Source organism: Hypoxylon trugodes (genome assembly GCF_022578975.1).
Source record: "Hypoxylon trugodes strain CBS 135444 unplaced genomic scaffold F4822scaffold_12, whole genome shotgun sequence".
NCBI classification, from domain to species: domain Eukaryota; kingdom Fungi; phylum Ascomycota; class Sordariomycetes; order Xylariales; family Hypoxylaceae; genus Hypoxylon; species Hypoxylon trugodes.
In genome coordinates this window covers 366,364-388,290 of record NW_026250027.1, presented here as the reverse complement: position 1 = coordinate 388,290, position 21,927 = coordinate 366,364, and the positions used below count along the sequence as shown (strand labels likewise).

The 21,927-nt window shown below is 46.2% G+C and overlaps 8 protein-coding genes across 8 annotated transcripts; 6 read left to right on the top strand and 2 right to left on the bottom strand.

Annotated features, from left to right (window-relative positions):
- Positions 1 to 1,306: 1,306 nt before the first annotated feature.
- On the top strand, positions 1,307 to 1,872 carry F4822DRAFT_434973 (uncharacterized protein; the record flags this gene model as incomplete). The annotated part of the gene is made up of 2 exons (XM_051462105.1): positions 1,307 to 1,422; positions 1,473 to 1,872. The coding sequence occupies 2 exons, from the start codon at positions 1,307 to 1,309 to the stop codon at positions 1,870 to 1,872; spliced, it is 516 nt and encodes a 171-aa protein (XP_051308822.1).
- A 587-nt stretch (positions 1,873 to 2,459) lies between these two features.
- Positions 2,460 to 4,655, top strand: F4822DRAFT_91120 (chromatin remodelling complex Rsc7/Swp82 subunit-domain-containing protein). The gene is made up of 3 exons (XM_051464153.1): positions 2,460 to 2,679; positions 2,784 to 3,789; positions 3,848 to 4,655. The coding sequence occupies exons 1-3, from the start codon at positions 2,628 to 2,630 to the stop codon at positions 4,314 to 4,316; spliced, it is 1,527 nt and encodes a 508-aa protein (XP_051308821.1). The 5' UTR covers positions 2,460 to 2,627; the 3' UTR covers positions 4,317 to 4,655.
- A 3,406-nt stretch (positions 4,656 to 8,061) lies between these two features.
- Positions 8,062 to 10,015, top strand: F4822DRAFT_421978 (FAD/NAD(P)-binding domain-containing protein). Its single transcript, XM_051459847.1, has 6 exons — positions 8,062 to 8,426; positions 8,481 to 8,940; positions 8,995 to 9,174; positions 9,236 to 9,286; positions 9,348 to 9,694; positions 9,751 to 10,015. Exons 1-6 carry the CDS (start codon positions 8,208 to 8,210, stop codon positions 9,832 to 9,834), a joined length of 1,341 nt encoding a protein of 446 aa, XP_051308820.1. The 5' UTR covers positions 8,062 to 8,207; the 3' UTR covers positions 9,835 to 10,015.
- A 34-nt stretch (positions 10,016 to 10,049) lies between these two features.
- On the bottom strand, positions 10,050 to 12,725 carry F4822DRAFT_421977 (putative GMC oxidoreductase). The gene is made up of 3 exons (XM_051459846.1): positions 12,027 to 12,725; positions 11,242 to 11,955; positions 10,050 to 11,180 (listed from the first exon to the last, which is right to left on the bottom strand). Exons 1-3 carry the CDS (start codon positions 12,058 to 12,060, stop codon positions 10,240 to 10,242), a joined length of 1,689 nt encoding a protein of 562 aa, XP_051308819.1. The 5' UTR covers positions 12,061 to 12,725; the 3' UTR covers positions 10,050 to 10,239.
- Positions 12,726 to 13,243: 518 nt separating this feature from the next.
- Positions 13,244 to 15,504, top strand: F4822DRAFT_421975 (uncharacterized protein). The gene is made up of 6 exons (XM_051459845.1): positions 13,244 to 13,878; positions 13,966 to 14,192; positions 14,240 to 14,379; positions 14,435 to 14,529; positions 14,583 to 14,696; positions 14,747 to 15,504. The coding sequence occupies exons 1-6, from the start codon at positions 13,747 to 13,749 to the stop codon at positions 15,143 to 15,145; spliced, it is 1,107 nt and encodes a 368-aa protein (XP_051308818.1). The 5' UTR covers positions 13,244 to 13,746; the 3' UTR covers positions 15,146 to 15,504.
- Positions 15,505 to 16,050: 546 nt separating this feature from the next.
- On the bottom strand, positions 16,051 to 17,786 carry F4822DRAFT_434968 (uncharacterized protein; the record flags this gene model as incomplete). The annotated part of the gene is made up of 4 exons (XM_051462104.1): positions 16,051 to 16,348; positions 16,460 to 16,866; positions 16,949 to 17,341; positions 17,418 to 17,786. The coding sequence occupies 4 exons, from the start codon at positions 17,784 to 17,786 to the stop codon at positions 16,051 to 16,053; spliced, it is 1,467 nt and encodes a 488-aa protein (XP_051308817.1).
- A 1,034-nt stretch (positions 17,787 to 18,820) lies between these two features.
- F4822DRAFT_90881 (uncharacterized protein) lies at positions 18,821 to 19,859 on the top strand. The gene is made up of 3 exons (XM_051464152.1): positions 18,821 to 18,904; positions 18,964 to 19,105; positions 19,158 to 19,859. The coding sequence occupies exons 2-3, from the start codon at positions 19,026 to 19,028 to the stop codon at positions 19,723 to 19,725; spliced, it is 648 nt and encodes a 215-aa protein (XP_051308816.1). The 5' UTR covers positions 18,821 to 18,904; positions 18,964 to 19,025; the 3' UTR covers positions 19,726 to 19,859.
- A 445-nt stretch (positions 19,860 to 20,304) lies between these two features.
- On the top strand, positions 20,305 to 21,582 carry F4822DRAFT_90769 (kinase-like domain-containing protein). The gene is made up of 2 exons (XM_051464150.1): positions 20,305 to 21,098; positions 21,153 to 21,582. The coding sequence occupies exons 1-2, from the start codon at positions 20,439 to 20,441 to the stop codon at positions 21,390 to 21,392; spliced, it is 900 nt and encodes a 299-aa protein (XP_051308815.1). The 5' UTR covers positions 20,305 to 20,438; the 3' UTR covers positions 21,393 to 21,582.
- The last annotated feature ends 345 nt before the right edge of the window (positions 21,583 to 21,927 follow it).

The window sequence follows — 21,927 nt, the reverse complement described above, 5'->3', positions numbered from 1 at the left end:
TAAATACAAAACTTCGCCGAATGCTTCTGAAGATATAAAACCTATCTATGCGGAATCGTCGTCCTCTTGGCAAGTCTGGAAAATGAGTGCGGCAATGTGATGTGGCAATCAGCTCAATATAGAATGGAAATGCTCTAGACGTATTTTACGGTATGGATGCGTCACTGAATTGATATAGTAACCTCTACATGACTACTCAGATGTATGAACATTACCTTCATCATTGGATTTAGTATGGGTTTGATAGGACAATTCTCTCAGGACGATGCGGCTCCCAAGACACCCGTTACCCTTATCAAATATGTGCTCCTGAAGTACCCAGGAACCTAGGTATTTAGGTAACTAGCATCCAAATCAGCCTTCTCGTCGTGAATTTCATGATCTTAATCAGTACCCACGCCTACACTTTGCCTAATCAGTCAATTTTGCGAGGATTGATCATATCGGCCAATTGATCGTATTTTAAATTGGTTAGACTATACTGTATTAGTCGCATAAACTGGATGATTAGACCCCGGCTCTATCTTTATAGGTTAGTACCTAGGATCACAGTACTATGCTTTAGGCCGTGAATTTTCTTATTCGCTACTGGCGTGTGGATACTGTGGCAAACACAGTACATAATCGTCTCAAGTCGTTGCGAGCTGATTAACCAGGTCGATTCTTTTTCTTAGAAAGAATTAAGAAGGCAGCAAACTGCAGACCAGTGCCAATTGAGATTAGACGGTCGAAAATTTTCAATGCCCTCCTGATCCTCGTCACGCACTGTCAAGTCTCGAGGTCATCATATGGGCTGTGTGATCAAGTGAAGCTATCATTTACTGATTCACTTGTTTGGCCCCTCCAGTGATCCAATGCATAAAGCATGAGCTCCCACCCATCCATTCCAGACTCTAGAAAAAACACTTACCCATACATTCCTTTCTCCTTCATCCTTTCTACGGAGGACATAAAGTCACTCTGACCGAAAGTGTGTGTATCGTCAAGCACTACCGAAAATACCATCACAACTCCTCTATACGACCTTTATTCTATAGATGGAGTAAGCCTATACGTCTAATTATAAATATTTTAGTTATATGGGTAACTGTAAGAGTGCTCCCGAATGATCTATTTTAACGCCGAGTTGTACTAACAATTATCAATTATACAGAAGTTGACCAACTCAATCCGATAAAATTTATTCGTCAATTCATCATGGCATACCATCGACAGGAACAATCGACCTTCCTCCATAAACTACCCCAGGAAATACGAGATAAAATCTATAAGCTCTACCGCGAGCTTTGTGTGGGTCAAACCACAAATGGATTTCAGTTGGGTAACATGGATCTTCGCGGAGAGCTACGCAGACGTCAATTTTCTGCGCACCCCGCATTACTCGAGACTTGCAAGAGGATCAAAGAAGAAGCCGATCGCTAGGTACATCGGCGCCTTGAGATCAACTATAACGACTACACTGGCGGGAATAGGGTCCTGCTCAGTGTTAGTGCGGTTGGTGTACTCGACGTGTCGAAGATTACGGATGTCAAATTAAATTTCGAGGATTTGGGAGCGAGACCTGGATCGGCGTTCCAGATGGTGAAATGCATTCTCGACAACGCGCCGGAACTTGTTACATTGGAGATCGCATTTGGCGATATGGTTTACTCACCTGTTGGGGAGTTGATCTCAGCCAAGAAGGTCATCAAGCCTTGGTTCCCCATCTTGGCCCAGGCTCAGCGACGACGAAAATCTACGAAGCTGACAAAAGTAAAGTTCACTCGGATCCCTGCGGACTGGGCAACAAGGGCTGTTAGATGGATGTCACGACGCAAGATCGATGTGACACTGGAAGTGGAAGTTCGCCCCCCTCCATCGTGGGACTGGTGATTAGTGTTGGACCATGGGGGATTACGATGGGTTGTGGGTGGATGATGGGGATCGTGAGGGAGAATGGAGCGGAAATGGGACAAAAAAAAGAATGGCAGGGTTGACGATGATGAAGGAGAAGTTCATTAACTTCCCCTACTACTGGCCCCCATAATCATCCCTTTATTCAACAACTCACATCGGGGGTTCAGTTCGTTGCTTTTTATGCATTTTCATGAAACCAGTATTATAACTTCAGCTTAGACTTCATCAAAATTGCTAGTTTAACTGAGCTGATCACTATTAGGTATCAGTATTAATTGAGGCTGCATTGATTTATATATCTTCACTGATTTGTGAATGTAGATGTAGTTGGAAGAGATGGGCGCTAATTTCGTGAGGTCGTGAAGCTCGAAAGCATTGACCACCGTAAGATACTGTAAATGCTACGGATAAGATAAGGATAAGGATAAGGTACGTGATTATAGGTATCGACGTACCTATGTACTGTACTGCTTATCTCATCACATGATTGGACAAACCAGATAAGCCTATCCATGCGCTAAAACTGATGCTCCCCGATTTTCAGGACCCACTCAGAACTTGAACCTTGCAATCAAAACGAGACTCCGTCCATTCATCCACCATCAATCATTTATCGACATACTGCGCGCATCTAAATCTATCCATCATCGCGTCGCCATTCCTACTCGTACCCTCAATCTTACTACTAATTCACTCCACATTTTCCTTGCCGCAAATTTACGCCCTTCCATATGGCCCGACGTCCTGGTCGCGCGGCCGCGAAACGTGCTGCTGCGAAGCTTGGTAAGTAATCGCACGCGCTTCAAGACTCAGGAATCATTCCTCACATACTGGTTGCTCTGTCGCATTTCAAGTATATCGAGCTAATCTTTTTACTACTTACTTAGAGAGCACCCCGAAGACTCTCGAGGAGATGGAGGATGAGGTTATGCCTGATGCCGACGCATCGGATGCGGACCAACAATTAGTAGAACCTGAGGAACAAGAGAATGAAGACGAATCCGGCGCCGAGCCCGAAGAGAACCAAGATTCCGACGTCCCATCTGCCAAATCACCATCCCCTGCACCTCAGCCTGTCATCCGAAGACGACGCCTAGGACGGCCCCCTAAGAACCGGCCTGCTGACTGGGATAGTCTACCCCTCGAGACTCCCCAGCGCGACCCGAATGATACTCCCAAACGACGCGGTCGCGGTGGATGGAGAGGCAGAGGTGGTCGAAAAGGTGCTTCCTACCAGCCAACGCAACAAATCATCGACAAGGAGGGCAATGTTATGGATATTGTTGACGATGAGTGTGCGCTACCCGAAGATCCCGAAGGAGAGACCAAGGTAGACAAGTTCGGGCATCTGCAGGGAGGGCGCGAATACCGCTGCAGAACCTTCACTGTTGCTGGCCGTGGCGATCGTCTGTACATGTTGTCGACTGAGCCTGCCCGTTGCGTGGGTTTCCGAGACTCTTACCTTTTCTTCGCGAAGCACAGACGGCTTTATAAGATCATTGTGGACGATGAAGAGAAGCGCGACATGATCGACCGCGAAATTATCCCCCATTCCTATAAGGGCCGTGCTATAGGAATAGTTACAGCCCGATCGGTATTTCGGGAATTTGGTGCGTTGATTATTGTCGGTGGCAAACGAATCATTGACGATTACGAAGTTGCCAAGGCACGAGCAGAAGGTGTTGTTGAAGGCACAATTGCCGATCCTAACGATAGATTCGTTGAGGGTGAGGAGTACAACAAGAACCAGTACGTCGCTTGGCATGGTGCTAGTGCTGTGTATCATTCCGGAGCTCCATCTGTTCCTATGCAAAATGGCAAGGTAGACATCAAGAAGAGACGAGTAAATATCACCGATATCAATTGGCAACTTGAGCACGCTCGTGAAGCAAGGTATGTTTGGCATTGACTTATCACTACTCGTAATAACTAAGCTAACCAAATTCTCCAGTCGCTTTAACTCGGAAATTGGCGCCATTAGACGTCTAAATACATCTGGTGTTTATGATGTTCACACCAACGTCATGCAGTATCCCGCCAACATGAACCCCACGCATGCAAGATTTGAGCAGGTCAAGGATTCGTCCGCCCCGAGCGAAAGCGCTCGCTTCCCTCCTCTCGACTCTAAGGTTCCGCGTAACTTCAAAGTTATCGACACGTACATGGAGACACCTCCAGCAGGTCTCTCGCCTGCCGTATACGAGCAATGCGAAGTGCCTGGCTTCCTCTCTGATTTCCAAGGTCTTGGAGCCATTCCGAAAGATATCTTGGACGAGCTTCCGGCTGAATGCCGAGAGGCATTTGACAAAGCTGTGGACCAAGAAATCGCCTGGAAATCTAGGTGGGGCCCTGAATCTATTAATGGACATCGCAGAGAGCCAATCATCGATGCTGCCATCGTTCCTTATTATAAGTCGTAAGGCCAAGTAAGGTTGATGAAATTGGCATATACACGCCTTGTATAGGTGCTCTACGAAGGCGTTGCAACTGATGCGTTTTTTCAATGCCCAAATTGATTACCTAATCATATTTGTTTGTGCTTAGTCATTGGGGAAAAGGGGTTAGTCATCTGAAGTCCCTTCTCCTGGTGATGACTTTCACAATGTATCACTAGTACTTTTACGGAGTTTACGGTCGCGAAAAGGCGCGGAGGGTACTTCTTAATTGATACCAGGAACTTGTAGCTATTAAAGGACTAGAACTAGCCAATGGATTAAGTGTTTCACTGATGGAGGGTTTGTCGTTTTGTCCCCGTCCCACCATCATGGGGATTCTCAACTACTAATAATTATTCGTCAAGTTATGCTTCGACGAGCGCTTCTACCTATCGATTATAGCCGTGCTGTAGGGCTAGTACGACTTGCGGTTTCACTATTGACAGCGTTGAGACGTATAACGGATGACTAGGTTTAAGTTTCCAAAATGGTTGCCATCTTATCTTCAGACAGTTTGAGACTTTGGAACGTTAACCTTGTTTTATTCCCATCCTTCTCCTTTTTCATCCCAACCGATGATCTGTCGTAATAAATATATACATAGCACTTTGGAAACCAGACCGGGGAAGTGAGCCTTCTCAACCTGAGAACATATCTTAACCCATGGTATTTGCTCTTGCAATCATGACGTGGTTTACCTTTACTTTATGTACCCTAGTGATCACGACGGTCGCACGGCCAAGTGACGTTACCCAAATTCAACAGAATGAAGCCGAAGGGTTAGTTGACTATTCATCTTAGCAGATACCACGAAGCCAGATCTTCCTCTAACCAAACCTCAGAATCGACAATCCCATAAATGGCATCACCCACCCCCACGTCCCGTACGGGCGTGTAATCAACTCATGCACGAAACCCAACACCGTCGCGCTAACCTTCGACGATGGGCCTTACGAATGGACACGCGCCGTCGCCGAGAAAATGGAAGACGCAGGGTTCCGCGCTACATTCTTCATAATCGGAAAGACGTACCAGGACTCTACTCACCTAACGCGACGCATCGATGACGATAATACCGAGTATCCTAACTTACTTCGCGAGTTGTATGGCCGCGGACACCAACTCGCCTCGCATACCTGGACACATGAAGATCTCGAAGCCTTGAACCGCGCGGAAAGGATACAGCAGATGCGTAACAACGCACAGGCTTTTAAGAACGTACTCGGTGTCGCGCCGACGTATATGCGTCCGCCCAAGGGCCATTGCGGGAGGGAATGTCTGGAGGATATGCGGAGGGAGGGGTATCATACTATCTGGTGGGATATCAATCCGGCGGATTGGGAGTTTAATTCGGAGGGTAATTGGAACGAGACGGTTAGACGGTTTGATCGGGATTTGGGGAATGGGGGATCGATTGCGGTTTGTCATGATGTGGAGTTTTTGACCGTGGAGAAGTTGCTGCCGCATATGATTCGCGAGCTGGAGAGGAGGGGGTTGAGGGGGGTTACTGTGGGGGAGTGTTTGGGTGAGAGGGTGGAGAATTGGTATCGTGGTTAGAGGTGTTGGGGAGAAGGATGGTTGGAGGATAGGTTTGCGTGTAGAGGTAGGATATTGGTAGTAAAGTATTGATTAAAATACCTTCGAAAATCTCCTCAAGATTTGTTGACTTCTGTTCCTGTCTACATAATACGCCTATTAGCTTGCGCGTTTACTGTGGAAGCTAGCTATCTTCCTTGAAGCCGGGGTCAAGCCCCAGCTATCAACGAAAAAAAAAAGTTATTGAGTGATACGCTCGTCGTACTTCCAAGTGTTTTCCTGAAATGGGTAGGTACTACACTTCGAAAGTCCAACAAGCAGTTCACAAAAATAATACCAGAGGTATTCAAGTTCCAAAAATTAACCGCCCTGTAACAAGTGAGTAGGTTCAAGCAAGGGGAAGCCACTTGGTAGCCAGCCACTTGGGAGTAGGAGTAGGAGTAGGAAGAAAGAGAGCGAAGAGGACAGAGAAGGGAGCAAGGAGGGAGCAAGAGAAGATAATAGGTAGGGAGGGAAAAGAAAGATAGCAAGGAGGAAGAGGGAAGGGGAGCGAGGGAGCATGAGAGGAGGGTTTTAGGGAAAGGAGGAAGAAAGAGAGCAAGGAGGTGGAGAGGAGGGGAGCAAAGAGAGAGCAGGAGGAGATGGAAGCAATTTAGAGCGGCGACGGTGAGAGTGTAGAGGGATGGGAAGAGGGTGGAGGATTTGGAAGGGACGGGAGGGAGGTAAACTTAGCGAGTAAAACTTGAATATGGGCAGAGAAAAAAAATCCTAGATGTTAGCATATGCCCTTTGTTGTTGTTGAAGTCCTTGTAAATATTCCTTACGATCCCGTCCTCGGTGAGCCTCGTATCTTCGCTCGAGATCTTCCTTGGTAATTCATGTTATACCCTTCCTCGGCGGGCCCTCGTTCTTTTGCCCTTGGGTATCCTCGATAAATCCTTTAATCCCTTCCTCGATGGGCCTCGTATCTTCGCCCGGGATTTTTCCTCGATTGGCTGCGTCCTCGTTGCCTGTTCCTTCGCCTCCTCGGTGGGCGTGATCTGTCTGTGTTAAAATGGATAAAAAGGCTAGGATGATAGAGGGAGAAATAAAATAAATTATTGTCTATGAAATGGATAATAAGAGTGGAAAAGATGGAAAAGATGGGGAGACTTACCCTCTGATATGGACTTGGCGAAAAGAGAACGTGAAGAAAGGAAGAGAGGGAAGAAAAAAAGTGAAGGGAGGGCACATATTTATACGCAAAGAAAGTTGTCGAGCCAACTTACTGATTAGAAAATTGTTCCCAGGTACCCAAAATCAAAAGATAGTTGCTATGGAATAAAAAATTGTCTGGTTTAATTCCCCAATCAAAAATTAGGATAATAGAGACAAGTCCCTGTTGGAAGGAATAAATTTTTAAAAATAAATAAATGGCCGAGTACTGCGGTTCTTTCTATTTTGATTTCTTAAATCACAACATGGATCTATGCCTACCCTATGAACTCGAAAGAATAAAAGGCAGTTACCAATGTACACAACACGAACACGTAGAAAAGTCCAAGTATCTAGAGAGAAGTACGTGTGATATCCTTGTTATTCCTTTACCTACCCGTATTTTCCTCACCAACCAAAATTTTTGTAATCTATAATTCCATTCTAGCAATGTAGGTACCTGTCTGATATGTTCAATGAAGGACAGTACCTAGATACCTAGACTATGAGTGCCCAATGGGGTATCACAATACTTATAGGCACTACCATAGTAGCATTAACTCTGTTACACATGGATATATCATTGAGTACATCGACTTGAGGCCATCGAAAATAGGGGTTAAGTAATTACGTAATCAATATTTGCATAGAAAATATTATATTTTCGACCTACGTACATGGATTCGTATCTCGGTATATACGCCTTGTATTTAATTTTTGGTGAACATAGGCATTGAATCCATGATGTACTCCTCAACTATTAATCATTCGGGTGCCGACGACCTCTCCCCCTATTTCCGGCTTAGGTAAGCAGCAACGTGATTAGATAAGCACCACCCAAAATACTCATAATTATCCACGCGTCCACAGCCTTAGAATATTTATCATACAATTAAATTATAGCAACAGTCGATTTTACCTTGTTTGTATTTAAGAAGTGAGGTTCGAGGATAGTACTTAGTATTTCCTAATCGGGTAATTAGTAAACATCGGCCGGCTAAGTATTGCGTGATTTCACGTGACCACGAATTCTTCCTAATTAGCAAACTAAATAAAACTCGCCCACAATCAGCTCCAGCACGCCGCATTTTCAACCTTGTATTACCCAATCAAAAGGCCTATCTGAATTTACATTTGGATTTAGATATGGCAGGAGTTGCCGTGTTTCGTCCATTGGTTAGAGCCCCAGTAAGGAGCTTGGCACGGACCTATGCCACTTCCATACCATCGAAAGCCCACCATCGTGTGGTGATCGTTGGTGGGGGAACTGCTGGTGTAACAGTTGCTGCTCAATTGCAACATAACCCGGAATTTCAAAACAAGGACATTGCTATTTTAGATCCTGCGAAAACTCATCACTACCAAGCAGGTTTCCCTCTACTTAATAGGAATTATTCTTAGTCACTAACATTTTGATAGCCTGGATGGACGTTAGTGGGTTCGGGCCTGAGGCCCCTGGAGGATATGCACAGACCTATACATAGTGTTATCCCACAAGGAGTAAAACACTATCCTCTACGCGTATCTACTTTCGACCCCGAGAACAACGCCATCAAGACGTCTGAAGGAGTCGACGTGTCCTACGACTACTTGATTGTAGCACCGGGTCTCGAGACCAACTTTGCTGGTATATCTGGTCTTGAGCAGGCTCTACAAGATCCCGCCAGTCAAGTGTCATCTATCTACTCGGAGAGAACAGTAGAACAAGTATGGAGGAACATCCAGGCATCTAAGAAAGGGCCGGCTATCTTCACTCAGCCTGCTGGCATCATAAAGTGTGCCGGTGCCCCTCAGAAGGTCATGTGGATGGCTCTCTCGCAATGGAAGCGAGACGGTGTGCGGGATAACATTGATATCACCTTCGCGACTGGTGGTCCTGGTAAGAATTCCCGAAGTGTCGTGATCTAAGTTTTGTATGTTGACTTTGATGCAGCTATGTTCGCCGTACCGAAATACTCGCAGGCGCTCGAGGAATTACGTAAGCAACGCAATGTGGAGGGCCTCTTCCAACACAACCTCGTCAAGGTGGACTCCAAGAACAAGGTGGCAACATTCAAGAACCTAGCTGAGGGTGCGAATGGAGCGCTTGTCGAGAGGGAGTTTGGTTTCCTTCGTAAGTTGAAGAATTTGGTTATCTCCAAGCCGCAAAATTGTCGCTAACTGGGCTCTGGTAGATGTCGTACCACCACAGAAGCCGTTTGATTGGGTCGCGAAGTCGCAACTAGGTGAGTTCAACTATTGAATGAGGACTGAAGATTCTTTCTTAGCGCTAATTCAGTCGTATAGCCGATGCCGCAGGTTGGGTTGACGTCGACAAGTCCACTACTCAACATACCAAGTACAAGAACGTCTTCTCCCTTGGCGACGCATCCAGTCTCCCCAACAGCAAGACTGCCGCCGCAATCACAGCACAAGCGCCGGTCCTTATCGACAACCTACTTGCAGTTACGAAAGGCAAGGAGCTTAAAGCTGCCTACGATGGCTACGCAAGTTGTCCTCTCCTTACTGGCCACGGTGAGCTCATGCTCTGCGAGTTCAAGTACGGCGGTGTCCCTAAAGAGACGTTCGCGAACATACTCGGAGGCCAAGAATCACCTAACAGGTTATATTACCACCTAAAGAAGGATTTCTTCGTAAGTGATGTCAATAGCCTCGTCTCTTTACCCATTTTTTGCTAACAGTCCCATAGCCGTATGCGTACTGGAACTACTTCGTGAAGGGCAATTGGTATGGACCGAGTGGATTTTTCAAGCCTGATATTACGTCGAATTAAAGTATTCAATCTTAGATCTAGCGCGCATAAGAGTCCCATGCATAGAGAATTAGATCATTCGAACCATGGTTACACCTGGGTGGTTGTGTAGCATCAGTCAGCATTTGGCCCCGTCCCCTGATGACAGGGGGTAGATACCTTAGGTACCTAATACGATTAAGGAAATTAAATCACGGAAAAAAGGAAGTGCTCACGTTTGATTGAAATGTTAACCCCATTAGGCTTAGTATGACTATCGTATACGAGGATGCGACGGAAAAACCGAAACTCTTATATGTTGAAACCACGATTTCAATGCCTTGTTGAGACGCAAGTAATCGCTATAGGGGAAGTCCGGCGGGCCGGAGTGGATATAATTCTCTGCTTTTCGCAGTGAGTCTAATTCTATCTGTCTAAGAACCGCGATTACGCAAGATTGTACTCCTGCACCAACTTGTCTGCGGCAGTAGCACCGGTAACATATGCGACTGCTTGAGTATGGCAACTTGCTAGAACTGGGACGACGCTCATATCAGCCACGCGAAGGTTATCGATGCCAGTCACCTTGAAATTTTTATCGACTACCGCGTCTGCGTCTCCAGCGTTGCCCATCTTGGCCGTTCCAGTCATGTGCCAACTCGATCCAATGTTCTGAACCCAGTATTCTAACAAATCCTCATCTGAGTCGGACTTGGGACCGGACAGCAGTGCTAAGTTGTCCTTGTCATACGCTTCGTGTTTGGTGAAGTTGTAGACCTTACGTAGAGCCTCGATGGCTACTCGGCGATCAAAAGGCGATGCGAGGAATTTGGGATCAAACTTGAGGATGACGTTGGGATCTGAAGACTGCAAGGTGACCTCTCCGCGGCTTTGGGCATTGTAATACCAAACTAGGAGACAAGAGTAGTCAAAAGTAGGGAGACCGGGAGCGATCCAGTGGATGGGGAAGTGAGTGAGCACCTCATAATGAGGAATTGTGTCTAGAAGCAAATGTCTCTGCTCATCGGCGGGAAGATCCTTGAACTCCTTCGTCTTAGGCAGGTCATCCAACTTGAACCAACCGATACCAGTCGAGCATCCGTACTTGGACCATGGCCCTGTGCCATCCTTCTTCCATTGCTCCAAGGCCGTCTCCATAGCCTTCGGGTCACCATAGAAAGAAGCACGGGTGGCCTTGGTTTCCTTTCGACTGTGAATAATCGGGATGAACATGTGGTCACGCAGACCCTGGCCTACTGCTGGTACATCTTGAACCACAGGTATCTTGTACTCGTTTAGCTGTTTAGCAGGCCCGATACCAGAGTGCATCAAGATTCTGGGTGTATCAAGAGCGCCAGCACTTAAGATCACTTCCTTGGAAGCGAGGTCTTTAGATCACATTAGTCCGTTGATGCTTTTATAGGTAAGTCGCAATTCGAAGATACTCACATTTCTTTCCATTGGACTCCACTCCGATAGCTTTCTTCCCATCCAAGAGAACGCGTTGCACAGGAGAGCCGCTGACGATTGTCAAATTATCGGGCGTGGGGGTGATTAAATCTATCGCAGTTGAACGAAGACCATTGTGTAATGTGTTGATTGTGACCGACATTCCAAGGGGGTTACCGGAGTTGTGGTCCTGGTTCAGCGGGAATCCGGCCTGCTGGAACGCATCGAGCATCTCAGGGAGATCTTCCTCCCACTCGGGCGCGTACCCGACATTGAGGGGTCCGGAACTGCCATGATCCGCAGCTTTTGGGGCAGCGTATTTTGCGTCAACGCCCGCAGGTAAGCTGCTGTTAAGTATTTCGATTCTCTTCAATCGATTTTGGATGTGCTCCCAGCGAAATGCGTCATCGCCTACGATCCTAGCCCATTCGTCATAATCATCACGGGCGCCAATGCTGAAAACACCAAAATTGACAGCACTGCTGCCTCCTAGACAATGGCCGCGTGAGTAATCTAACTCACGATTGCCGCAATGTTCTTGGGGCGTGGTCTTGTATCCTCTATTTAGAGCTTTGTTGGTGAAGGTGGTCCATCGCTGCCCGGCAACTCGGAGACTTCGGTCACTCCCACTTTCACCATCTTCAATGAGAAGTACAGAAGGCTTCTTAGAAGATTTCGCCAGCTCAGCTGCGAGGGAGCAACCAGCCGGTCCGCCTGCACACTATTAGTTCTTGAAGAAATTATGCAGGGAACAGGGACCAGTTCCCCAGGTTGGGCAGACTTACTCCCAACTACCACAAAGTCGTATGTGGATGCCATAGCTCTTCTTCGACTGATGATCACAATTCTCTATCTCGTTAGTGTGCAGGTACAGGGGTATGATTGCGTGAGCTGCTTGACACGTAATCTGAGGAGAAAATCTATACAACGTAGGTCGTTCTAGGAGTTGGGATGACAAAGAGCTTTTAACTCCAGAAGCTCTCCCTAAACTCCCGAGGTTGGTCGAACAAAGACATTCTACACTAGTGATGTTTCAATCTGCAGCCGTAGTAAATCCGTGCCGCAACACAACCGGCTGCGAGGATTCATGCAAGCGGCGTGTAGCTGTACGGACCATCTGGGGCTACTAGCTGCTACAGCTACACGTGGAACAATTCGATTAATCACATGTACTGTCAATCTGGTAATGCGAGTAGTTTCCGATCGTTCATTTACCAATGTCACGGCAATAACCGGGTACTACACTATGCTTCTGGAGCTCCTCTATCCCTGAGAACCACCTGAGTAAGCCATTACTATGTTCAACACAGACTCACGAACCCCCATATGCCTCTCCACTGTCGAAACTGCTCTAACATAATGCTGCGACCATTAACAAGGAGCGTCGGACCGAGTTTATATGGGTTCGGCAGGTTGTAATAGGCAGGGGGCTGATCATTGATTTGCTGATGTGCCCAAGCAATTGGGTCCAACACAGATACAATTCTAGAAAAGCCCCAAAGATTGGGTTGCTAAGTATATTATAGCAACTAAATATCCACCTACGCCACGAATTGTGGTCTTGGTAGGTAGGGTGAAACCTGACCAATTGATCTAACGATGTGACATTACTATTCTCCTTTGTCATTCACCCCCTACGTTTGGCAGCATAGACGGATACAGCCCGGGTCATTCTATTGGAAGATACCCCAGTAACACACGTATGTACACAAACCCCCCTCTTCTCCCCCGGTGAAGAATTACCCACTAACAAGCGGATCCGATATCCAACTGCATAATTAAGAATGGAGGTTGGTTATTAGCGCTCCGCTAAGCCCCCACTGCTACCCTTGAAGATCGTCATGGTTCTAACGGCGTAAAAAGCAACTGACAGGCACTGGGCGATCGGCACCTGAAAATGCACGACCCGTACACCAATGTATGAAAGCGGTTTAGCTATTCCCTTAATGTAACTTATGCCGCGTGATATGGTGGTGTTTCTTCAGGGACATGTGCAATGCCAAGGAGAGTTTGGACTGCATAGTATTCATAATACAGCCTCAATTGTGCAAGTCCACGCGTGTATTATGTCTGGGAATCATAGAAATAAGGAGAACATCAAGACCGTAAACACGCCGCAATTCCCAGTAGACAGTCCACGTATAATGAAAAACACGTGGGATTGTTATGCCATCGCTATGACCGAGGCTGGGCTGAAGTTTCGAAATAGAACAAGTCCAGATGGATTTTGTAACACACTTTTTGCCTTCGAGGCCCGCATGTAATTGGGATTTACTCGGAATTTCCTTCGGCGAAAGAAGTAATATTCCATAAGGCCGAGATACTCCTTTACCCTAGGTACCCATAATTCTTTAAGGAGTTGTTGGTCTTGAGATGTCATTCCTTTTATGTCAATCTACAACCCACCTCATCTCACATCTTAGATCCCACAACCTTTTCCACCCGATGTAGACGGTCTAGCCTATTGAAAAGCCACTTGCTAGCGTCATCTAAACGTGACCAACAATGGCAACTGCCGAAGCTTTCACCTTGTTATCCATAGGCCTAGTCATCATTGGCTGTCGGGTATGGGCGCGATGGGTTCTAGTAGGGCCTGCCAACTGGCAGCTGGATGATTATCTCATGCCACTTACTGGTGTAAGTTATGCCAATGTCCCTCCCCATAGGTGCTTAGTATCCTACTTCATAGGATAATGTCGTTAACATGTTATTGGGGGAATCTAGATCGTCTTCGCGCTCGAAACAGTGGCGGCGTATCTGGTGGGGGCACTCTTCGATGGTCTTACGAATAGTTACATGACGGATGAGCAACGCGCCACCCTAGATCCCAACTCAAGAGAATACTTCAACCGACAATGGGGGTCTAAAATTCAAGTTCTCGGCTGGTCCCTCTACGCATTCATGCTTTGGTTGTTGAAATTCTGCGTCGCGGTATTCTATGGGCGTCTGACGTGAGTTAGCTGCCTCGGTATCGGGGAATGACCACTAATTGGGATAGATCCGGGTTGATGAACCTCAAGATACGAGTGCGAATCGCATATGTCCTTCTAGCTGTGACATACATCTTCGTCTGCCTTTCGCTCCTCATAGGTTGCCAACCCATGGAAAAGCATTGGCAGATTAATCCAGACCCTGGGAGTGAGTGGCGCTTGCCCGCGGAGGGGACCGAACCCTAGCTAATGCGCTGCTTTAGATCTTTGCCAGCCGACAAACTCGAAGTTGAGCGTGTATGCGGTGGTCGTACCGAATATCGTTACCGACGTATACTTGCTCTCTATTCCGCTACCGGTACAGTGTCATCCTCAAAGTGTCAATTGTGGCGCATAACTAACTTCGAATAGCTTCTATGGATTGCAAATATCAGCATGCGACGCAAGCTCACGTTGATGATACTGTTTAGCGGCGCCATTTTCGTCATGGTTGCGGGGATTATCAGAGCGGCCACAATTCTAGGGGTATGTGACCGACACTCGTTGGGGGGGTCCTAAAACTAATAAATTTTCAGGCTGGTCCAGAAGGCGCATTGTCTGGAAGCGAATGGGCATGCAGAGAAACATTTGTCTCGTTAATCGTCACGAACCTCCCGATCATCCACCCGTTCCTTCGTAAGGCTGCATCAAAAGTCGGTCTCAGCGGCCTATTCAGCCGATCGACACGAAGTAAGACCGGTCCAAGTGGCCCAAGCCATCAATTAGGGAGCAAGCCAGCTACGATTGGGGGTTTCGGGCGTTCGCGAAACAAAGCCAACCATCCTCTTTCAATTCCACAGGAGACAGCGTGGGGGAGTGATGAGCACATCTTGCCGCAGGAGGCGGGCAGAAATAGACAACTACCAGACAGCTCGAGGGACATTGTTGTGCTGAAGGAGTTCACTGTTACATCGGACAGCAAGGAAGTTCCTTAAAAAGCAAATGGTGGTGATTAAGAGGCGTTTTGTCATTTGGGGGTAGCCTTTGCTTACTTTCTATCTCCGAGCTAATAGAAAACTGTATAATACACGGTGCGGTCTAGCACTAAAAATAAAACGATAAAATGGATTCGAAGACTAACCGTCTCTTGTTAGGGTAACTTCTGAAGTACCTGGTTGTTTCTTATATTTCATGTAATGATATAGCCTGGAGCTAGTAGGTTCAGTTAATACACAAGCGAATCTCTATTTGAGGACAATCTCCTATTTCGAGTATTTAATACGACGAGACGCCAGATCGGCGCGCGACTCTGTAAGCAAATGTAAATTTACATCTCAATTTTACCAATCAGTTACTTTGCTCTATGACGATGCTTTGAATTGTTAGCAGCTACCGCCGGCAAACATTGGGGAGTCCGAGAAAGCAAGAAAATTTCTGGGGTTTCACCGCTTCTGGCCGTTCCGCTACGGTGCGGTTTCACGGCAGGATATTGGCAAGAAAGATCACTACGCATGTACCTACGATGTAGGTATCGTTTCAATCTTATGCATATGCGCGGCCGGCGGTTTTTCCCGCAATGGCGACTTAATTGGTGTAATTTGCCCCATTTATGCACATCATACCGGTCAGCTTTCCATTCCAAGTACCAACTTCGTAGTCCTTCTACTGACTTGGAAAGACTCGGGGCGCAACAGTTAAGATTTACCAACTACAACAGCATATCAACGACGATGCCATTTAGAGTACCTAGGTACACTCATTATCTCTTCCAACATGAAATGCTCTGATTTAACTTTTAGAATATTTCTCAGAATTGATGACGTTTAGACACTGTATCATTAATTACTTTAGAAATAGAATAGCTAATACTAAATGTTGTAGAATATCCCTCCTTTGATTTTTACGAGCCAGTCTTCATAAAATCTGACGACATGAAGCTTTCCTCAACCGGGGCAATGATATTGTTATATATCTCATCGCGCGCTTTATCTTCATTCAAGTCCAGATCGGGGCTGCCAATAGCAAGTTTGAGACAGTTCTTGACCGCATTCCGGTATTGGTCATCGGCAAGTATTTTCACCTGGCGCAAAAACAGTTCGACGTTCTGGATACCAGAGCTTGTCGTGCAGTCGAAAGTCTTGCTAAGATGAACAGTGTGATCTTGTGCGCAATTCTGGGAAATAAACTCGTCTGGGATTCTCCATAACATAACTTAAATGAGCAAGGCGAAAAGTGCCCACATCATTTGGCTTCCGCTTGCAACCAGTGGAGTTGAATCCGGTGATGCTGGTAGTCCTGTGGTGACGTACACTTTACCATAGTCTACCGTATTGTCGTCTTGTACCACACGAATGTTCTTACTAATCGGGTAGCGGGGAAGCCAAGGTGCGCCATATAACTTCAAGATGCTTGAAGTAATAATAGAGGCAAGACTGAGTTTCTTGGTTAATGACGGTTGGCTGTTACAATTTCCAATAGCCTGCTCAAGGGAGAGAAGGGAGTAGCTATTGTTTTTGGTCGCCAATTTGCTACGATATACACCGAAGCGGCCATCTTCTGATATAGGCCGCTTCGATATGAGGTGGCCATAACAATCCTTATGGTATAAAATATCCTCGCAAAGATTGGATATCTGCACTCTAAGCGTCGGATCGCTAGGAGATGGTGTTGAAGACTCTTTAGTGACTGTCGATTGGAATCTTACTCCCTTTTTCTTCTGGAGCTTTTTAGGAGCTACAATATGAATTGTTGGAATTGATTTCTCGGGGGGGGTTGATTGGGCGTAGGACCACATTGACCCAATCCCAAGGGTAATTGCCCGAGTTTTCCGTGCCCTCTAGATGATATGAGAGAGTAAGGTGAAATTCCAACCTGTTGGCGGAGACGACTTCATTCCTCATCCAAAACTCTCTCTCTTCCGCAAAAAGGCCTAGACTGACGCCATGTTGTTGAGAGTGGGAATATGTGCGACAGAGGTTGGGGCGAAGTGCGTCATAGACATCTTGCGTTGTGGCTTGAAGAAGTCCCATCCAGTTACAATGTGACCTCTTTTGCCGCCTACTCTCGAATTCAGAACCCTGCATGAGCACGAACTTGAGCGTAAGGTTCCTGGACCTCAGCTTCTCTATATCCTTTTCATACACGCTTCTATTGATGACCAGACTCATAGATTTACTCTTTGGCGACTTTACCTAGGCAAGTTTTAGTTGTAACAAGGCTAAACCCCGGATAGGCGACGACAATTTGTGGGAGCGAGTTTGTACTTACTTCACATTGTGGCCCGAGTTTCAACTTCTTTTTCAGTTCTTCTATAGCCATTTCCATATCTCTTACTATATCTAGGAAGCCCGTACAATTAACTCTTGATTCAACTCGTAATCTAACATTATCATTCTCCCACAGTAACTCGGGAAAGGCTGAGTGCATTGTCCTTAGCTCAGACGGTGGAGCAACTTCCTCAAGTAAGGACATACACGTATTTCGAAGACTGGTACTTTCTATATCGAGGTCTCGAGCCAGACCTTCTAGGATTCTCCTCTGGTCTCGGTACTCGGAAACTTTCTGATAGTTCCTTATAACTGAGATGATGAGGGGTATGGCACCTAGCACGGTGCCGACGATTTCGAAGCCGGACATTCTAGTGTTGAATTTAGATCCTCAGATTTACCGACAATGGTATAAAAAGAAATCTTAATTTTCTTCTTGCTTATGGGAAACTTCACTGAAAAGCGGGGGACAGGCCGCTCGGCTTTCATGAGAAGATGGTAGGGTAAGGCGGGAATTCTAGCAATCACATTGGTCCATAGCGTCTGTACGTACTGCCGCCACGTGTACGACGAAGTAGGCACGAACTCCGAACCCCGCTTCCAAGCCGTGCAGTTGGGTAAGCTATAATTCCTCCCAGATCGTCGCCGCGGTATAGGTTACCTACTTGGAGGTATTATACGATAATTGCTATGATGGAAGCATCGATTGCCCAGCACGTAGCTCAGTGTTTGAACACCTTTAAAGTGATCGCAAATACGCGTAAAAATGATAACAGCACCATAAAGACAATCACCAACGAGTGTGACAGATTCAAATCCTGGTCTGCAAGTACAAGAGCCCATCACAACGGGCAAGCCTCTTTAGACCGCTACTTACGTGATGCCTCTCACTTACGAACTCAAATCAAAACTCTCCTCAAAGACCTTGAAAGATCATTATGTGAGAGTACGTATGGGGGTATGGGGCGATTATCTATAATTACGTTCTAACGAAAATCAAGTCATATCCGTAATGAATTCTCTGGGTCAAATTAAAACTGATCGGAGTGACTTCATCGATGAGGGGCCCCCGCGATCGCCCGGCGACGCTATTGACCCTGGAAAGGAGATCGAGCTACCCCAAATAACTATGGAAGTAACTCATATTATTGACTGCCTTTTAAGACTTTTAGATTCGATCCGCCATCCAGCCCCCCTGGACCGTTTGATGTCCTATTCCTCCATAGATACATCCCATTTTGAAGAGAATGATACTTGACATGTCTTCGCAAAATTCAAAGATATAGATGAATCCCTAGCGGTCCGATTAGGAAAGGCGATTTCGAGACGGCGGCAGTACTTCAAGTTCTGTGAATCAAACTTAGGCCAGAATCTTAGATCCGAACAAGATTCAGCATCGTCGTTGATACCTCCAACGTCGGAAACTACGTCTATAATTAGCCAACCGGACGAGGACGGCTATTCAGAAACAGGAGCCTCTCAAACATCGTATGCGACAACCATGTCAGAACTCAATAATCCAAAGGAAAATAACGATTTAGATGCAGAGCCATCGCAGACTCGACCTAGAGCACCCATTCGAGCTTCCGAAAGGATTCAATTGCCACCTATGCCCCTGCCTACCACCGAAGGATATATCAGGTGTAACTACTGCTGCATGGCAATGCCAATCAAACGTTCCCAGCGGCGGTTAGTTATTATTTCAGAACCCTACAAATTCACATCTAACGTTCTGACGTAGGAGGCACGTCTATGAAGATCTTCGTCCGTATATCTGCCTCGAGATAGACTGCCTCACACCTGAGAAAGGGTACATAAGAAGCAGCGAATGGATAGATCATACGACACAGGCACATTGGAAGATGTGGATTTGCCCTTACTCTTGCCAGAAAAACTTTTTGTCGATAGATGACTTCAAGGAACACGTAACACAGAATCATCCACAAGCGCCCTCAGGAAGTGGTCTCGGCTTACTTACCGAGCTAAGTGAGCGGTCCAGGTCATGGGAGGAAGGAATATATTGCCCTCCCTGCAGTGAAATACTAGGAACTCCAAAGGAATATCAACGACACGTGGGTTACCATCAAATTGCATTGGCTTTATTCGCTCTACCTCCTTCATATAGAGGCTTTGAGACCATTGAGGAGGTTGAAGAGATCGAATCAAGTGACGCATCAGAAGAAAGCGAAAATTCGGTCATAGACGACGCCACCGAGGACCCTTTCTCAAATCAGTCCCTTGAAACCATCCTATACGATAACCTAGCTAGACATCGCGATGGGCCTGAAAAAGATTTCCTCACTCTATAATCTTTGCAACGCCTATTGCCAGCATCGAGAGCCCGGGAACACCTTAAAAGGCTCTTCCAAGAGGTCCTTCAACTAGGCTATACGCCCAAGCATGACAACGTAGATTTTTATCTAGGACTTATATGTATCGATAGTCGTTTTACGAGCGATCAGACGAGGGATAACAAAAAGACTTATATCAGTCTCTTTGCTACGCTTGTTTTTGCCGACAAGGCCACAGCCATCTTCGAATTCATAGATAGAGGCTTGTGTGACCAACAGCTGCCAATGGCCCCTCTCGAGGGTCGCGCTTTATCTTCAGAGACATTTAACTACATCAATGATTGGGGAAGACTCAACAGTGAAGCATTTGAAAGATGGCAGTGGAAAATGAATGTTCCCTTCTTAAGGTCCGGGAGACACGAAGAATTTGATCGCCGTGTTATCTTACCCTTCATAAAATATACAGAAAAGCCAATTCATCAAAGTATTGAGCACTCGACCGGTGTAGGAGGATATGGCGAAGTTTCCTTCGTGAAAATACATCAAGAATGCCACGATTTTCAAAGAGTCTGGAGTCTGGTGAGTAATATTCTCGCATTCAATTGGACACCTCCTAGCTGACGCATGTCGTTATGCTCTAGCTACCAACGCCAGAAGGCCCTTTCGCTATCAAGAGGCTTTTGGGGGCGGCAAAATCGCGTGTGGAGGTAGAATTTAAAAGAGAATTAGCTATGCTGAAGAGATTTGGTAACGGTGCACATTCACACATTGTTACACTCCTGATGACTTTCAAACACGGCGATAATTACCATTTCATTTTCCCACGAGCAGAGTACGATCTCCTTTATTACTTTGAAGCGATACCTCATCCAGAAAGAAGCCTTAAAAGAGTCCGATGGCTAGCCGAACAATGCCTTAGAATCACAGAGGCCGTCCACTTGATCCACTTTCCCCCCAGAGCAGATAATACAACGTCAGAAGGGGCATTATTCGGTAGACATGGCGATATAAAATCCGAGAATATACTTGTATTCAACGACGGGAATGGAACGGACGTCCTCGTCCTTTCAGACTTCGGACTTGGATCCATGCATCACGATCGGAGCAGGTCGAATGTTCCAAACAAAGGCATCCCGGCGACGCCAGGCTTTAGGCCCCCCGAATGTGATATGGAAGGCGGCACAATAAGCAGAGCTTTTGATATCTGGAGTCTTGGCTGTCTTTTTCTTGACATTCTAGTATGGTTCCTTGGCGGCGAAGATCTCAGGAGGCAGTTCGAAGACGCACGGATGACGCCCCACATTACGGGGGTTAACACGCCTATCTACTTCGAAATACTATCGACTGAAAGTGGGAATAATAGATATCGCGTGAAGGAAGAAGTAATAGATGTAAGAATAGCTATTCTCCCCAGCTTCGTTAACTTGAAGGCTAATTGATAATAGTGGTTTGCTAAGATGCACTCTCATCCCAATTGCACCCACTTTGTGCACGAGTTTTTGGACCTAATTGAGCGGAGGATGTTGCTCGTGGAATCGCGAAACCAACTGAGGGCGAGAACTCCTGAATTACTAGACCAGTTGAAAATATTCCATGAGAAGTGTGAGGGCCAGAATTACCAAGCTTACTGTCTTGATCAGGCCCCATTGAAACGTCTGTCGAGCAGAGTGCCTCAGGATTGCTGAGTGACACTGCTAGGGGGGTGGTTGATGTATCCCGTGTTACCACCAGGTTATTCGAGGGTAATATGGTTAATCCTACAGAGGATTAGCAAGAATTAACTTAAAATTGATGGAAAATCCTCCAAAATTAAACGACTTATAATGCCAAAAGATCTAACCTGACAACTAGAGAATTACGCCCCTTTACAATGCGATCACAGCATACCCATGTATTATGAAACCAGATACCTAATTGTCTTTTATAGAAGTAGTGACTTGTTGTAGATGATGGCAATGCGATGTTTCTGCCGTGGAGACGATCATATGAAATATCTTAGATACCTAGGTTAGGTACCCAGGCAGAGAATAATCCAACACATTAATAAGCATCTAGGGCTCAGACATGTTGTTTGCTGGTAAAGAGAGTGTTAAAAGTAACATGTGGACAATGTACCAAGTACAAGTAACTGGTTGTAAAATCAAACGTGGTTATCGTAATAACGGTCAACCCCATGGAGTCGTGGCATTCGAAAACGGCAGCATATACAATAAATTATAA

Coding starts and splice junctions, on each gene's coding strand:
- F4822DRAFT_90881 (XM_051464152.1), top strand. CDS start 19,026: ATGCCCCTGCCTACCACCGAAGGATATATCAGGTGTAACTACTGCTGC. Junction 19,106..19,157: donor ATCAAACGTTCCCAGCGGCG/GTTAGTTATTAT, acceptor GTTCTGACGTAG/GAGGCACGTCTATGAAGATC.
- F4822DRAFT_421977 (XM_051459846.1), bottom strand. CDS start 12,060: ATGGCATCCACATACGACTTTGTGGTAGTTGGGA. Junction 11,956..12,026: donor CGACTTTGTGGTAGTTGGGA/GTAAGTCTGCCC, acceptor AATAGTGTGCAG/GCGGACCGGCTGGTTGCTCC. Junction 11,181..11,241: donor GGAGTCCAATGGAAAGAAAT/GTGAGTATCTTC, acceptor TGTGATCTAAAG/ACCTCGCTTCCAAGGAAGTG.
- F4822DRAFT_421978 (XM_051459847.1), top strand. CDS start 8,208: ATGGCAGGAGTTGCCGTGTTTCGTCCATTGGTTAGAGCCCCAGTAAGG. Junction 8,941..8,994: donor CTTCGCGACTGGTGGTCCTG/GTAAGAATTCCC, acceptor ACTTTGATGCAG/CTATGTTCGCCGTACCGAAA. Junction 9,175..9,235: donor GAGGGAGTTTGGTTTCCTTC/GTAAGTTGAAGA, acceptor GGGCTCTGGTAG/ATGTCGTACCACCACAGAAG.
- F4822DRAFT_90769 (XM_051464150.1), top strand. CDS start 20,439: ATGCTGAAGAGATTTGGTAACGGTGCACATTCACACATTGTTACACTC. Junction 21,099..21,152: donor TGAAGGAAGAAGTAATAGAT/GTAAGAATAGCT, acceptor AATTGATAATAG/TGGTTTGCTAAGATGCACTC.
- F4822DRAFT_91120 (XM_051464153.1), top strand. CDS start 2,628: ATGGCCCGACGTCCTGGTCGCGCGGCCGCGAAACGTGCTGCTGCGAAG. Junction 2,680..2,783: donor ACGTGCTGCTGCGAAGCTTG/GTAAGTAATCGC, acceptor CTACTTACTTAG/AGAGCACCCCGAAGACTCTC. Junction 3,790..3,847: donor GAGCACGCTCGTGAAGCAAG/GTATGTTTGGCA, acceptor CAAATTCTCCAG/TCGCTTTAACTCGGAAATTG.
- F4822DRAFT_421975 (XM_051459845.1), top strand. CDS start 13,747: ATGGCAACTGCCGAAGCTTTCACCTTGTTATCCATAGGCCTAGTCATC. Junction 14,193..14,239: donor GTATTCTATGGGCGTCTGAC/GTGAGTTAGCTG, acceptor TAATTGGGATAG/ATCCGGGTTGATGAACCTCA. Junction 14,697..14,746: donor GAGCGGCCACAATTCTAGGG/GTATGTGACCGA, acceptor ATAAATTTTCAG/GCTGGTCCAGAAGGCGCATT.